This window comes from Cygnus atratus, chromosome 7 (genome assembly GCF_013377495.2).
Source record: "Cygnus atratus isolate AKBS03 ecotype Queensland, Australia chromosome 7, CAtr_DNAZoo_HiC_assembly, whole genome shotgun sequence".
Lineage (NCBI taxonomy): Eukaryota > Metazoa > Chordata > Aves > Anseriformes > Anatidae > Cygnus > Cygnus atratus.
The window spans coordinates 8978400-8994631 of NC_066368.1; the positions used below are offsets into that span (position 1 = coordinate 8978400).

Here is a 16232-nt window from a genome sequence, read left to right on the forward strand (position 1 = left end):
AATCTCTCCAAAAAAAAGTTTATACTATCTTTGTAATTTAACATATCCAGATATTTTTAGTACCTTTAGCTGGCTAACCATTTCCACCCCCAAGGATGAATCAAAGCAACACTGCTAGTCTGAACAGTCTTTTGGAATGACACGAATTAACCTTATAGACTGAGCTGGAAGAATACTGACAGGATGCAATGAAAAGGAGAATCAAGTATCCCACTGAGGACAGAACTTTATCAGCACGTGAACTGGCATGAAGTTTTCTTGCAGTTAAAAGTTTCAAAGAATGACTGAGCCACAATGACTGTTCATTTCATTGTTTTTGTCTCTTAAATGTTACTTGGTCATTTGGGACATTCCATGCCTTAGGATACTGCATCCAGAAAGGGCATGAAATGACAGCAGTGAAAACTAATTCTGAAAAGAAAAAGAACAGGTCTGGCATCAGCAGTGGAAAATGACAAATGCAAAGGAGTGCCAGAGGTAGCTGGGGGTAGCGCTGTTAGCACAGAGACTGATCTGGAGTAACATCGCAGTAGCTGCTGGAGGTCGATGTGCTTTGCCTGCAAATACTAGTCAGAGCTTTGGACTTGCCTGCGTGCAGGTTTTGTAATACTGTACCAGTGTGTTATTAGCTCTAATTTGTAGGATCCAAGTGCCTAGGAACCAGCTGGGACACCACTGTGCTACATGCTGAACAAAGGGCAGTCTGAGCAACATACAATGAAAATAGTTTTTTCCAGGTATGACTTACTCAGAGTGCTTGTGTAATTACAGTCACGCTTAGGATTGAACGATTCCATGCATAAATTAGACACGACAACGGTGGACAGGCCTGGGCACCAGGACTGCAGCTTCAGCTGCAATGCTGTACTCATCTGACCTGGGGAGAGAAGACAGGCTTCCTGGGGCTTCATTGGTGGTGCTCCCAAAGACCCATGGCAAGCCATGCTTACTTAGAATAAAATAGTTAATGAAAGCAATTCTTAATGAAAAAAATAATAACTCTTTAGGTCATCTTGCCACTATACGAAAGGCATGATGTGAAATTAAATCAGCTTGCAGTAATTACATTACAACGGAGCAGCCTGCTGATGATTGCAGAGGATGGGGCCCTCCTCCCAGCTCCTCCTCGGTGTTGCCAGCCACGGCTCTCCAGTGCCAGCGGTGTGGAGGAGTGAGGAGGGGTACAGGGTATTCAGCACTTCTGCAGCTTCAGCCACCTCCTTGTTTATTTACCCCTAAAGTGGGGATGCTGACACTTCTACAGCTGAAGGGAAGAACAGAGGATCATAAGCCCCTGCAGTGGGCAGAGCTATAAAGATCCTATATAATTAACAAACACCAGCTAGAAATCGAGCAGTTATGTGAATACTTATTTTTTTTTTTCTTAGAAGACAACAAAATAAGAGGCAAAAGCTCTCCAACTGTGACTTTTTGAAAAAACAGGCCAAATTCTGCTTCTGCCTCTGCAATACAGAGCTTATGTCTGCAGCAGAAGGGGAGTCTATGCATATGACTGTCTTTTAGAAGGTAAGTTCTCTCACTCAGAAATTGTCTTCCACACCATTTGTGATGCCGAATGAGAGCTGTTGCTGGCTACCTAAGAGTTACAGTCATTTGGTTGTTCTTACTTAATTTGAGTGCAGACAGTTTGGGGAGGGGGCTCAACCTGTGGTCTTGGCATTATCATTCACAAAGTATCCGTAGCTGCCTGCTGGGGATAAGATAGTGTTTAGGTGAAAATTTGGCTTCAGCACGGGTATTGAGAGTCAGAAGTACCTGAGCCTCCATGCTGGGCCTGGAGCTGTGGAGAGTCCAGCTGCCTACAAAAGTCCTTTTTGCCTGCCTCTCTAGGAGAACAGAGCCTCGATTTTCTTAACCTGATTTCAACACCGCTGAAAAAAAAATTGTATGTGTAAGGTTTTCTATGCATATAAAAACAAATTTGCCAAAATAAAGGAGTGGGCTGACCTAACAGCAAAGTCAGCCCTGCCAAGGGGCGGGCATTGGACATTGCACTCCTGAGGTCCCTTCTGACCCAATTACTCCAAGTGGCTCGTTATGTTTAAGGAGTTCCTACAGGACAGATGCCATTGCTTGGGGTAGCCAAGCTGCTACAGTAAATGCAACTGTTATCACTTACAGGGTCTGCTAACCTACTTCTATCAATTTATTTTTATTAGATAAAAAAGGCATTTATGTTGTCCTCTGGATTCCAAAGTGTGTTCCATGGAACAGTCACTTCTCTCACTAGATGCAATCAAGGCTTTTGCTGCCCAGCAAATTTTATTTATTTTTTTAACCCCCTCAGCAAAAAGCGGTGAAGTTCTGGCAGATGCTTGCCGGGGCCAGACCCCGTAACACCCTAACACATTCTATTGCACTGCAATAGAAAAGTGAGGTGCCATTCTCTTCATGATGAAGGGGTGAATGTTACTTGGTACCGCACACCCATCTTGGAAGAGATGAGAGACATCGGGGTCTATCTCTCTAAAACCCCGAGAGGCACACAGCTCCTGGGGACCGCCCTCCCTACGACGCCAGCCATGAGGCGCACGGCACTCTGACAGAATCCCAGAACCATACCGGCTGGACAAGACCCCTAGGACCATCCACCCCCCCGTTACCCCAGCACTGACAACCCCACCACTAAAACCATTCTCTTGAACACCTCAGGCCCAGCCCCTCACAGGACGTCCCCGCGTCCCCTTGCGCGTCCTCCGCCCACTGCGGGCCGGCCGCCGGCATGGCTCCGCCCGGCGCGGGCCCGGAGCGCCGCCCGCCGCCATCTTGGCTGATGTGTCAGGCCGCGGCCGTGGGGGAGCTGTCGCCCTCCCCGACGGCCCCGCACGGTGAGGCGGCCGGGAGCAGGGACGGGGCAGGGGGCGGGTGGGTGTCCACTCGCTGCCGGCCCCCTCAGCCCCAGGGGAGCCCGTGGGTTCCGTGAGGGGGCCGTGCGGGGCCGGGGCTGGGCTCGGGGGGGTCCCCGTGGCGGGGGGGCTCGGTGCGGGGCGACGCTAAGCCGGGATGTCGGAGCGCCCCGCTCCGGCCTCTCCGCGTCGTTAGGCGGCTCGCCCCTGTGTCTGGGGGTGCGGGGGGCTCGCTACGCCGTTAAATAATCCGCTGACAAGAATTAGCTTTATGGTGTATCAGTACGAAGGTTATTTTCCAGCGGTAGGGTGAGCGGTGTCCTTGTTTTTGCGGCTGGTGTTTGCTGAAGCCCCTTCTGGGTTGGTGAGCAGGGAGCGCTGCTGCGAGTTGGGTTGTGGGGTAGATATGTGGGTTTTGGCTCTTGGCCTGGAAAATCGGCTGCCCAGGTGGGTCTGGTGTGGGTGTGCTTCCAGTGAGACCGTGCACACCGGGGGAGGATCTCTTGTGGGACTGAAACCTGTGTTTAGGGTTAGGGATAGGGTCCTCTGGCTTTGTTGTTGGCTTGCTTTATCGCGTGAACTTTCCAGAAGTTAAAATGTGACAGGCAGAACATGCTAAAAAATCCACATGTGACCAGTGTCCTGCTATGTTTTGCTGTATAAGGAAATTGTTGAAACAGCATGGAAAACAGCTGCTCTTTTATATTGAGAAGGAAATGCAATCACTGACTGCGATGAATGCTTACGTTGCCATTGACTTTAGGAGGGGATGGTTAGGCTCTAAAAGCAGAAGAAATTGAAATTCTGAAGTGGCATCAAGAGACAAGGCAGTCCACTTGAAATGTCATCCATTTTAGAGGGGGGGGAAATGTAAACTTGATCCTTATTGCCTCTGAGCCCTTCTCTTCTTTTTCTGGAATTCTTCAATCATCCTTTTTTGCCTTGGCTTTAAAACAATATTCTCTATTGTTTTAAAAGACTTACTTGATTTGGTATTGTTGACAGATGTTTATTAGTATTGCAAAGTTCAGTATTTCAGTGTTGAGAAGAGGACTAAGGAACGAAACAGTGTGGTTTCTTTGGTCCTAATTAACAGGTATGTTGCTTATCGTTTCCTTAGGCTAATATTGAATTTCCTGAAGCTGGCTTTTTAAAGAGTTATGGAAAAAAGCAAGTCTTCTTCTGGATAGGCTGTTGTTATTAGGTAAAAGGCAGTGTGTTAAATCAGTAGTCCTTACGGATAGCTTACATTCAGACTATAGACTGAGACTCTGCTGCCTCCAACTGAAACAAAAAATCTCATCAGAAGCAAAACAGTCTCAGAAGAGAGGAGTTGTAGAAGAAAATGATCCTATCTTCAAGAAGGGCATGGAATACTAATGTTCTTAATTTGCAAATGTTACATAATACCTCTTATTAATTAACAGGAGTCCATCTTCTGTAGAGCTCTCAGTTGACTCATTCAGATCTGCAAAAGATCAACTCTTTTTCCCTGTTTGTTTTTTTTTCCCCTCAGGGGCTCTGGAGAAGCTCTGTAGGAAGATCAGGTTAGAAAACAGCAGTGCCTTACCATCCTCGTGAGTGGTGTTTTTCAGTATACAGAGGTCAGGCAGACAGAAACGCCTTGGTTGGAGTTTCACAACCCTGTTGTGTGTTCTGGAAAGAACATTTGAAAATAGCCTTTGATTGCAAATATGCTGGCATCTTCAATACTAAATAAGCTAAGACCAGTAGTGTAACTAAAACAATACCATGATGCTACGGCTTTGTAATGGATGAAACTTCTAACTCGGTTAACGATGGAGAAGACCTGTTGTAGAATATATGCTTTGTCCAGGCTGTGATCTCAGTCATTCAGGGAGGATTTCTTCTCCTCCCTTAAAGCATTCTGCTCTGCACAGGTGAGAATGTCAGTGTCAGAAAGCAAATGCAGACGAGGCAGTAGTGGTGACTAAACTGGCTGGTATTAGCCTTGTTCTGAGCAGAGTTGAATGCATGATGCTAAAATCCTGTAAGACTGTCGTGGTGCTGTTGGTGGTATGGCAGCAGTTGCTGAGCAGTGTAGGTGAGACCAGTTTTCCTTACTTAGAAGAGTAGAAGTTGTGTGCTGAAGAAGCTTGCCCACAGAAGATTGCAGGTCTGTGCATAATCCCGTATGTCTCACTTGAAGCTCAGGGTAAAAGGGCCGTGTTGCTCGTGTGTGGTTTTCCCTGAGACACGGGCTTCTGAGCCTGGGGCTAGAATGACAAAAAAGCAATACTCAGAGTACCTGATGCCATGTGTTAAGGGGAACAAATCCAGTCCCACTTATTAAACCTTGACTGATAAACTTTATTTTGGAGTTGTGCCGTTACTTGGCTCTGTGTGCGGAGTTAATGGGATTGTGATATTAACCACTTGCAAGACACGGGTAGAAAACCTGGTGATACCGTGAAGGAATTCATACAGTGTTGCTCAACTGTTTAACTTGTGACATAAGCGAAGGAAAGCAAAGTTAAAGTATGAGTAAGCCTGCTCTTCTACAGTACTTGACTCACGTTGAAAAAATTGATAGCGATGATGAGCTTTGCACCTTAGCATGGGGCTATGCAATCAGTGCGTGTATATAAAGTAAGATTAAAAAAAGAGGAAAAATGAGCTTAAGTACTAAACTGATACAAGCAAGGAAATCTAGAGAGTATTTGTGTATATGCACGCTTCCCCTCCCTGCTCTCCGAGCGCTTGCATCAATGCAGGTCTTTGTGTGAGCTGAGTCGGGAACTGTGTCGAGTTATGTCTGGGCTGGAGAGCTCCGTGTCCCAGCACGCAGCCAGCTTTACCTCTTGTACGTGTCCCGTCTGCGCTGTAGCCCTCCAGCTTTTCCATGCAGACGGAGCCACGTGTCGATACATCTTCCCTCTCAGCAGCACTGGCTGATACTCCGTAAGCCCTTTACCGTTTGTCTAGTATAGAGCTATATCCAGTCTTTGGTCTAGGGTCAAAATGAGTTAATGTTGGGAGAGCTGGTATAGGTGGGACTCGGGTGGTTTTCTTCTGTTTCCTACACGTGCCATCTAAATACAAGAAGGCCATCGGTGTACAAGGCCTCATGGCCTTCCCCTCTCTGTTTTGCATGGCATGCAGGCAGTAGTTAGGAACTAAATCTCCTCTGAAGCTGTTCTTGGCTGAAATCTTTGATCTGTCCCTCTACATAGCAGCTATACAGTAGAGATACTTCTCATATCTGGTCACGTAAACAAGAATTTATTTCAGTGAATCCTCTTTTCCTTATATTTTCCAATTGAAAACAGAATTATCTCGTGGAGTTGAATTTCCTCTTTTGCAGTGTTACCTGGTGATGCACTGTTTAGACTGGGAAAGCGATTTGAGGTGGAGCTCTTGTGAAAGATGCCATGCCCAGTACAGGTACGCTGGGTGCTAACTGGAAACAACAGGGAAGTGGGCTTGCTGGTCAGTGTGATGAGCAGTAGACAGTAGCTGAAGATATTTGCTTTAGGAAAATAATTAAACAAAATAACCTCATACTTGACGTGTTGGACAAAGGTAGGTTGGGTCTGTTCAGATTAGTCTAGGTGAAAGTATTATTAGGATTACACTTCAGCTGCCTGCTAACACAAGCTGTAAGATTTTTCTTCCATTTTATTTTTAGTCATACTGTCACGTAAAACTTTTAACAAGAGTTCTTGTGATGACAGGTTGGCACTCACTTAGTGCTGACTAATTATCCCGAATTAAATGATTGTTGTCTAGTAAAGATGCGAAAAGTTCTTGAAGAGTTGCAGTGTAGCTTTTAAAATGAGCAACGCTACTATGCGAAGGGAGAAAATTGTCCTACCCCAGCATCAGTTGTTTCCTTAGTGGTCTGCTTGGAGATTCATTCTGTATATGGGAGCACACGAGCTGCCCTACGGCTTCGTTTCTTACCCAAATGTAATAGATCGGAAATTAAGCCCAAATTAAAATGAAATAGCAGTTTCTGGGATTCTGAGAGTTGTCTGGTTGCTAATGGTGACTTTAATGTCTTTGTTTTAGGGTAATCTGGTTAAAGAAGGTAGTACTTATTATTCTGTTGTGATAGAGAATAGGGAGGTGTCCCTGCCCATGGCAGGGAGTTGGAACTGGATTGTGTTTAAGGTCCTGTCCAATCCAAGCCAGTCTCTGGTTCTGAGCTAAATGAAGTTTCTCTTTAGTTTACCATGAGTGTAGAAACTAGAAGTGAGGTGGAAGGCTAGTGAGAATTGCAGGGCATCTGAAGAGACTGCTGCTTAAAGCCGTTTACTTAGATTTTCTGTTGAGTCTCCAGTGGGTGTTACTTTGGGATGGTGCCATCTTGAAAAGCAAGATAAATAATAACAGCAGCTATTTTGTAAGCTCTTGGTCCAGAACAGAGTTTAAGGACGGATCAGGAGGCAAGGATCTCTAATCCCAGTGCAGAGAGCTGCTCTGGAGCAGTTCCAAGGGGCCTGTCCTGTAGGTAGGGGTTTTCTCTAAAGGTGCTGTGTAGAGGTGCGCAGTGTTTCCGTAGCTAGTTTGCAGTACGGGCTGCAGTTTCAGCGTGACCATATGAATACCTCTGGAATGTGGGCTGCTTGTGTTGGTGTCACCGGGCGTTTCAGCTCTTTATGTTTGCCTGGTCATGGTGCTTAGGACCCCACTGCCTGGGGGTGTCAGCTGCCCATGAGCCGTGGAGCTCTTTGTCACTTCTTTCCTTGTCCCACGCCCGCTCTGAAACATCCTGCCGCTACTGCAGCTTTAGTCATTAGACTTCAGTCCACTGCTTGTAGGAAATTTGAGTACTCTGCTGTGACAGATAAGAAAGAGGAAAGAGGATGGCTTTGTAAGTTACACTGTAATTTAAAAATAAGCTTGTCTCCGATTCTATAAAGCCTATCTGGATGCTTTTCACATTTCCAGAGGTGAAGAGCACATGTGGTGTTAGCTGCTGATGTGAGAGCTGTGGTTCCCTGGGTTTGTGGATTGCGTCCCTGCCTTCTTGGTGGAAAGGAGATGGTGCTCTCTTCGCCAGAGGCTCTGCTCCAAGGTCTCGTAGCACAGCTATGAGGGGAGGACATCTGTGCAAAGCTGATGCAAACCCTTCGTTGTCGGAAGGAACTGACATAAGTGGCTGCAACTGACCACTACGTTGTTTAATGCTGACTGTGTCTGGTGTTCAGTGAACTACGTTTATGGTGTTAACTTCTTGCTAACAGAACGTTTACTCCTTTCACTCCGAGGCACGTATCTCAATACTCTTTACTGCTTCTCAAAATCCACTGGGGTTTGGGCAAGTCTTTGTTATTATGCACACACTCCCGAAGCATTAGTCCGTTTCTTTCCTTCCTTGTCCAGCTTTTCTACTGTATAGCTAAGCTTGGCAGCTTAAGTATATTCTTTTTCTGTTACAGCAGTGATTTTTGTCACCTGGGACTGACCTGAACAGCCAGCCCATGTCCTGGCAGTGCCATGCTTCTGTCACTCTTTACTCTGTTTTGGTAAAAGCCCAAATGGGATAGTTACTTGGTGACAAGATGCACATTTTCTTTTTTTCCCATACTGTCAGTGATTTTTTCTCAACAGTCTAGCTTCAGAAAATGCTTCCTATACTTCTGTCATTTAATGAGTCGTTAGATGTGTTTTGAAATTGCCTGAAGCCTCTTTGTTCTTCTCCGCTGTTTACAGCGTACGTGAGGCATGGTTCAAGCTCTCTGCTTCGTGAAATTGAACGCTGGCATTAACGGTGCATCTGCTTAGGAAGTCTTTGTAGTCCAGGATTTAAAAGGATCATGTTTGTGTTCCGTAAGATTGAAAAGGCAGGCGGTTTGAAATGGCATGATATTGAATTAAAATGTACCAGATTCTCAAGGCGTGCCCCTAATAACAGGGTAGGGGAGGGTTGTGGTCCTGCTGAGAGCTGTGCAGGCAGCGGGAAGCACACAGGGAATTGCTTTCGTCATGAATTAACTTCTGGTGGCTGGAAATTAGCAGTGTTGGAACGGGGCTGAAGATTTCTGAGTGATACAGTGGATAGCCTGATGGACGGCTGAATGTGTCAAGAGCATCGTAAAAAGTAGGGTGTATGGTCTTTTCAGCAGAGAAAAAGGGAGGATTGAGTGTTGGAGAAACTGCTCTTTTTTTGTGCTCAGTGACTGGCCTCTGAAATGAGAATTTATTGTTAAAGCACGTATGGGAATGAAGGACTGCTGCTGGTTTTCCTCCCTCTGCCTTCCGCCTGTATTGCTGCATCTTCTTTCACTTTTGCATTGGCAATAGGTAGAAAGGCAAAAGAAGAGCAGAGAGCAGGAGGGAGAAAAGCTGCAAGTTTGAGATGAATGTGATAGGTCTTAGCTCTCTGCTAATTCAGAAAACTTCTTAAATTTTCAGAGTTCTTCTAGAGAAGGTGAATAGAGGAGTTAGTCTGGTGGTTCAGTGTAGGTATTGTTTGAAATACTTTTATTTGGAATCCTGTATCTCGAGCTGTACCTGCAGAAGCTGTCCGTTGCTGGCTTGTGTTCTGACAGCCGGGCGTTTATCGTCATCTCTTAGTGTATTTGGAAGAGTGATCCTAAAACAACAGTAATTAAATTTATTTTTGTTACTGCGCATGAAAATTAATTCTCAATTCTTCAGAACGTGGAGCAGGATTAAAATCAGCATTTGAGTTGGAAGAGATCTTAAAAGAGGTGATGTGTCTTCTAACTGCTAGTTGGCTTCTTATCGCTGCAGGTAACTGCTACGGTTGTAGTCCAGGAACTAAATATTAATGTCTGATCACTGCTTTCTTAAATAGTTATTTAATGTGGACTAGTAAATCTTGCATTAATAAACAGTCAAATTACTGTTCAGAGATGATATCACTGGCTTTTCTGGTAGTTCTATTTTCATTTCCCTGTAAAAATACCATAATAAACAGGTACCTTACTACCCTGATACGTTGTCACAGCAAGAGTATAGTACCGTAATTAGACTTTTTTTATTCCAGAAATCCAGCTAATGTGCTGTAGCGTGGTGTTTACTCGTCTTGCGAGAATGAGAGCAAATCTTGCGTGAGAAGGAGTTGCTTGACTTGTTCACTTAGCAGGTGGATTTCATAGGACGAGTTAAGACCTTGATCTTACTGGCTGGTACTTTACAGATCAGGTCTGTACTGTTACGGTAGCTAAATATTAAACATTATTTGACTTAATTTCTAAGTCACTTTAAACCTTGAGATAGGCTACTTGCAGACAATAGAACGTAAATGGATGTAACCCAAATAAATTCCAGCAACCTGTACATTTTTTCCTTTGCAAGTTTCGCCTTTTGCATGCATTAATTCTGCAAGCATTTCTGTGTGCTCTTACCTCTTATCTACGGATAGCCCCTGAGGCCAGGGCTTAACAACATGTTAGGGTGCTTGCTGCTGAAGGTAGCCACAAGGAATATATATATATATATTTTGTATTTTACAGGATCATGTAGCAAGGTTTTTGATGTTCCCCCCGGATCAATACCTGTCTTGTATCAGGTGCTTAGCTGAAGGGCTCGAGTGACTGTCACCTCTGTTCGTGTTTCTGCCGTTTGATTAGCAGTTAGAGAGGATGCTTCTGTTCTGGTCCAAAGGCAGTGAATGAAAAAACTGCTGCTGGTTTCCTGAGTCTTTGCTTTCTTTCGTGTATGTGTCTGTGAGACACTCCCTTAAAAAGTTGTGCTGGCCGTTCACTGTACCTGCAGGCCCTCAAAATCTTCCGGAGTTTTGATTCCCGTCAGTTTTGCAGCAGCAGTTCGGCAGACAAGCGCATTTAAGTCACAGCAGTAGGAGAAGGCTGCAAAGCGTGGCCCTGCCACAGCAGCAGAAGCCTTACAGCCTGGCTGCAGGAAGCCTTCCCCGCACCGTGCCAGTGCCCGGCAGTCTCACAAGGTACCTGGGGGTGCTGGGGGTGCGAGGCAGGGGCGCTGGGGCTGAGCTACCCTCCCTGTGCTCACCTGACAGTTCCTACCCTGGGCGTCTCAGCGTGCCCAGGCGCTGCAGGTGGGCTGCTGCGTGAGCCAGGTCCCGTGCGGAAGGGCTGGAGAAGCCTCAGGTGGGTTTTGGGACCGAGTGACCGGCTGAGGGTGTAGGGGGACGCAGGAGGACGCCGGTGCTCCCCTGGCAGCACTTTGCTTTCTGCTGCCCCGCTGTGTGCAGACTTGCCCTGGTAGGGCTGGCGTGTAAGGAGGTGGTACCACAACTTCATTATTTCCCCGACTTTTGGAAGAGTCATTTAGGGTAGGGAGGGTGACAGGAGGCGTAGATGGAACCTGGAAAAACATCGAGCTGCTGTCAAGTGTGTATCAGGCGTGTTTGGGACCTGCTGTATTTGTATGCTTGATGTGAAAGAAGCGAATATTATCATATTTCGTTTCAACCAGCTGGGGCTAGGCTGGCAGCGTTGATCTCTTTAAGCTACTTTCACACGCACAGTTTTGCTTACCAAGCAGGAGCCTTTTCTTTGCTATTACTGCAGTTTTCTGTCTCTGGCCTTACAGACGAGGTATCTGCTCTATTTAGTTGCCTGGGGTAGACGTGACAAACTTTGGATATGCCAGAGACACGTTTGAGTATCAAGGTGAATTTGCATTGACAGCTACCCCGCATGATTTCTTTGGCTGGATATTTCTGAAGATAAAATTCTGATCCTAGGGTAAGATCTTATTTCTATTTTAAAAATAGTAATAGGAATGTGAAAACCAGTACTGTGCGGTGGCAGCAGGAGGAAAGAAAACATCTGTTCAGGGCAGGAACAGGTTTGGATCGATTTGGGCAGACAGATGTGGAATTGAATATATTGGAATCGGGCTGGGAACATTCTTAATGTAGGAAATTCCATTCTGGGCACCACTGAAATGCAGAGCAAGTCTGCAGGGAGCACCGAATCCTCAGAATTTACTCTTAAGCTTTACCAGATTTGTACAGTCACTTCAAACTCCCCATGCGTTTGATACAAAACCTACACTTCATGGCTGATAGTAAGTACATGATATTACGGATAAGGAGTTGATGGCATTTTATTGCTCTGTAACTGCTTGAATTATGCAAATAACTTCTGCTTCCAAATAGATTAATCTCTATTATTAGTCTCTAATATTGATTCAGAGTCTTACAGGAGGAAGTAACACGACAAGGTTAAAAATCAGTATTCTTTCCAAAGTACAGTCTAACAGAGCTTGATTTTTCTGTTGCTCTCATGTGAGGAGAAATACCATCCAGTTTGCTGACCGGCCTTGAGGTTCAGGTGGAAGCTCCCCTATCTGCTTTTACCACTTCTTTTCTTGTGGGAGTGAACCGCAGCAGCTGGGCAGCGATGAGCAGCTTTGAGGCAGCAAAACATCAAACGGCTACACAGTTGGGGGGGTTATAACACCTTAGACTTCAGAAAACTCTTAAATTGAGCCAGAAGTTTGCCTCTGATCATTCCAGAGAAAGTGTCAGCAAGGACTTAAACTGGAGGAACCGCTATGGAAGAAGTTGCACCTCAGCTTTATTCTAAGTCTTTTTTTTTTTTTTTTAACAGGCATCTGCTGAGTGTGTGGATTGGAAGCTGCCCGTGACAAGATACTAGGAGGTGAATTTCTGCCTTCCCTCTGAACAACGGCATTGTTTGCGGATCTGATGGTTATTGACTGTGTTAAATGTACCAGTCTCAATCATTATTTTTAACAGCTTTTTAATTAAGTAGAAGCTAGCGTTCTGCTACTGTCGAGCTCAATGCTTTTTCTTGCTGCCGTATTCATTTTCCTTGCTTGCCAATTTAGATCGTAAATGGGGGTTGTTTCATTTATTTTTTTTAGATTAACAGTAGAACATCTTGAACTTTCATTACTAGGAGCTATCAAAATGTAGATAGTTACCAAAAGAGCAGTTGTTTTGGCTGGACAAACTAAGCGGATGGATTCATTGGCTCTGGTATTGACCTAAGCATAAATACTTCAAGCCAAGGGGGGATCAGGAATTTTATTCATGTCAGAGAAGATTTGCTTGTAAAATGGGAATCCTTGTAAAAGTTTCACATTGTTGTTGTGTAAGAACTCTGCCATTCACCGCCTCTTTCTCATTTGTACTTTAGTTACCATTTGTTTTCTGGTTCCCACTGACTTGTACTGTTTTAGAGACTGTGGTGTTTAGTTTTTTGTTTTGAAACCAAAAAGGAAAAGAGGTCTGTTTGTTACTTAAAGAGGTAGAATTGTTATTGGATCATTTGTTACTGTTGCCATAGCATGTTCTCTTTCATTCTCAGCCTTAGGTTTAGTTTCCCTTTCTATTTTCCTCCTGTGGATTACCCGGCAATGTTTTCAGGTACTGGTGGTGGGTCTTTTTTGATTGTGTTTTCTGATAGAAACAGCTGAGCTGAGGCTCCTTCTTTTTTTCCTTATCTGATTTTTTTTATCTATTAGAGCATAGTGGTAGCAATTAGTCACAGACATAATGGATGGGGTTCGTGTATCCCTCTGTTTTAACGGGGTAAGCCGTGGTACTAAGTGTTGGTTGATAAGGCAGGGACTTTGGAGGAGTTGAGCCAGGTGGCACAGAGGGCTTCCTCTCGGTCTGAGTTCAAGTGCAGAGTCTGGAGCGTGTAGCTGAACAACTCCAGTTGTGTGAAATGTGTGAGAGAAAGCTAAACAAATGAGAAAGCAAGTGTGAAAACATGCCTGATGTTGCAAGATGGCAAAGTTACTGCTTCCTTCGAGATAATTGCTGGAGAAGCTAAGCTGAATTCCTAAATGAAAACATTGACTTCTGTTTATAAATAGTCTAATTTATCCAGTATGGGGGGCAGGGTGACATCTGAAAGGTATGACTGCTGTAATGAATTTCTCCTAATGGAAATGGTACGATAAGAGCTTCTTGTGCTTGATAAAAATGCCAGCAGGCTTTCCAGACACCTGACCATCTGGGAGTCCTGAAAAAGAAGATCCAACTTTGTATCCAGGCTGTTCCATAAATGTTCTAGCTATTTGGATCACAGTACGGTGTCCTTCTAGAAGAACACTTTCTGCATAGCTTTTCAACTCCTCAAATGTTTGCTCTGCAAGCTACTTTGGGAGAGCAAATCTGCCTCAGACCATCTGTGCTCATCCAGCAAGAGATTTCTGCTGCTTGCTAGCAGATGGGAGAAGAGAATCTCACCCCCAGCCCCCTTCTTCTTTTGGGTTGCTGGGTACAGATGGGTTTCGTTGTATGGGTAATAGGTGAGGATGTGACAGTAAGGAAGTATTTTCTCCCTGGCCAGATGAGGGAGTTGCCCTGTGTTATAAAAATGAGTGAGTGAAGGCATATTGTTGCTTTCAAATCACGTGTGGGACAATGAAAGCTAAAAAGCACACAATTCTTAGGTATTTCTTTGTTATATCTGAAATGTTTTTCAGAGGTGATTACTTGAACTTTTTCTGGTTTAAAATCATAGAATTATTAATTCTAAAAAAGTTCTATTTTTTTGATTGCGTTGGCATTTACTGTCCCACTCCTTCGTGTTTGCTTTCCTTGCTTTATCACCCTCCTTCAGAAAAACTTGGAGAATTGACGTAAAAGGCTAGAAAAACAACAAACTCTGCATAGCTGCTGTATGTAAATGTTTTTGCCCTTTCAATTGTACTTTCCAGTAGACTTTCTTTCCCCTTTCTTAATCTCTTTTAATTTTGATTTTGAATATAGCATGTTGTCTAATACGAATTCTTCTACATTTCTGAAGGAAAATGATGGAGGAATATGTACCAGAAACGCAAGGCACGCCGCAGCCAGTCAACCTGTCAGGCAACGCCTCTTCGAGGTGCCCAGATAACAGGAGGGCTGACGAAACACCTGGAGCGAAGGACTGCTCAAACGTCGCTTGTGCTGGAGCTGGAGCTGGCGTCCTGGAAATGGAATCGAGGTTGTTGCCCTCAGACCAGCATCCGCCAGCCACTGACCTGAGCAGCGGCGGGGGCCTGGCGGAAAGACAGGAGCAGCAGTCTGCGCTTGACGACAGCGGAGGGGCGGACTGCGGTGCCAGTACCTCCTCTGAAAGTAGGGTCGAGGGCTCCACGAAGCCAGGGCGTTTATCTAGCGAAGAATTTGAACAAGATCCAAAAACTAATCAGGCCGAACAATCGTTAATGGAAATACTGCAGGAGCTAAGGGAGGAATCTGACTTCGTGAAAAAATCTACTGACAAAATCTACTCAGAAAGCCCGTACGACACAGACTGCACAAAGAAGCTTATTTCCACCATGCATCAGACTTCCTCACAGGATGATTTGCTGAGGGAAATAGAGTCTGAACTCTTATCTACAGACTTTTCCAAAGAACACAAATGTCCAAACGGTGTGAGGAAAGGTGAACGTGCCTTGGCGGTGTTTGAAAAATGCGTGCAAGATAAATACCTGGAGCAGGAGCAAACTATAAAAAAGTGAGTATTTTAGTATTCTCATTGCAGCTATGGAGGTGTACACAAAAAAGTTTCAGATGCGTATTACGTGAACACAACGTTATGGTATGAAACAAATAGCATCCTGAGTTGTTTTAAGGACAGATGAAGAACATCCTTAAAAAAAGGTCAGTAAGTGAGGAATTATTTTTACGTGTGGAATGTACTTTTAAATAAAAATGCATGCTTAGATCTCTGAATTCTCGTGGGATTTGGCAGGAACTGAATGGCCAACTGTTCAGTCGAATAGCTTGCCAGTGTCTAGAATTACTTATATCACCATCACTTTTACAGTATTTAAAAATAGTCCAAGATTCGTTCTGTCCCTTTATGTCTTTGAAGAAACAAACCATTGTAATTACGAACTCTCACTATTTGTGTTTGATTTGAGTTTGAAGTTGCTTGTTTCTTTTTCATGCAGTATCAGAATTCCGTCTTCTGTCATAATCCAGAAAGTTCTAATTGGTTGAGAGTTGTTCTTTGTGTTTGAAATGGTGCAGGAGGGCTTTTGAAATGCTTAAACTTTGCTGTATTCAACTGGGCTTAGTAGTTCTACCATCTGCTACATGAAGCATATTTGTCGAAAGCCAGTTCATTGATTTTTATTTTATTTTTTTGATTCCCCACTTGGACTTTAGTGTTCTGTTACCCCTTCAAAAAGGTTTTTTATTAACAAAACGTAGTGTGTAACTTTAATTTTATTCCTGCTTGCAGAGCTGGAAATAAGTGCCCTCTCCTTCCTACGAGGCATTCTGATAGCGTGGAAGGGGAGGACATCAAAGGGAGGGAAAAATAGGGGGAGAAGCTCCCAAAAAGTAGAGCAGCTCTTGCACCTCACCAGTTAACCTCTGGCATAAAACATAAATGTGAGGAAAGTGAGCTGATGACAGGAAGGCTTGGCTACGCGTGGTTAGGCATTTACTAATTGTGGAGGAGGAATGAGAAT

General features: G+C 44.5%; 1 protein-coding gene across 11 annotated transcripts in view; it reads left to right on the plus strand.

Annotated features, from left to right (window-relative positions):
• Nucleotides 1-2723: 2723 nt before the first annotated feature.
• Nucleotides 2724-16232, plus strand: part of CCDC186 (coiled-coil domain containing 186) — a 33114-nt gene continuing 19605 nt past the window's right edge. Inside the window, exons 1-4 of one of the 11 annotated variants that reach the window (XM_035547799.2) lie at nucleotides 10599-10764; nucleotides 11557-11852; nucleotides 12398-12517; nucleotides 14573-15268. In XM_035547799.2, the coding sequence (XP_035403692.1) occupies nucleotides 12516-12517; nucleotides 14573-15268 (698 nt within the window). In that variant the 5' untranslated portion in view covers nucleotides 10599-10764; nucleotides 11557-11852; nucleotides 12398-12515. Of the gene's footprint in view, nucleotides 2850-6191; nucleotides 6273-10315; nucleotides 11853-12397; nucleotides 12518-14572; nucleotides 15269-16232 lie in introns of those variants that run through there. The other 10 variants (XM_035547802.2, XM_035547797.2, XM_035547807.2 and 7 more) reach the window with 10 other exon arrangements.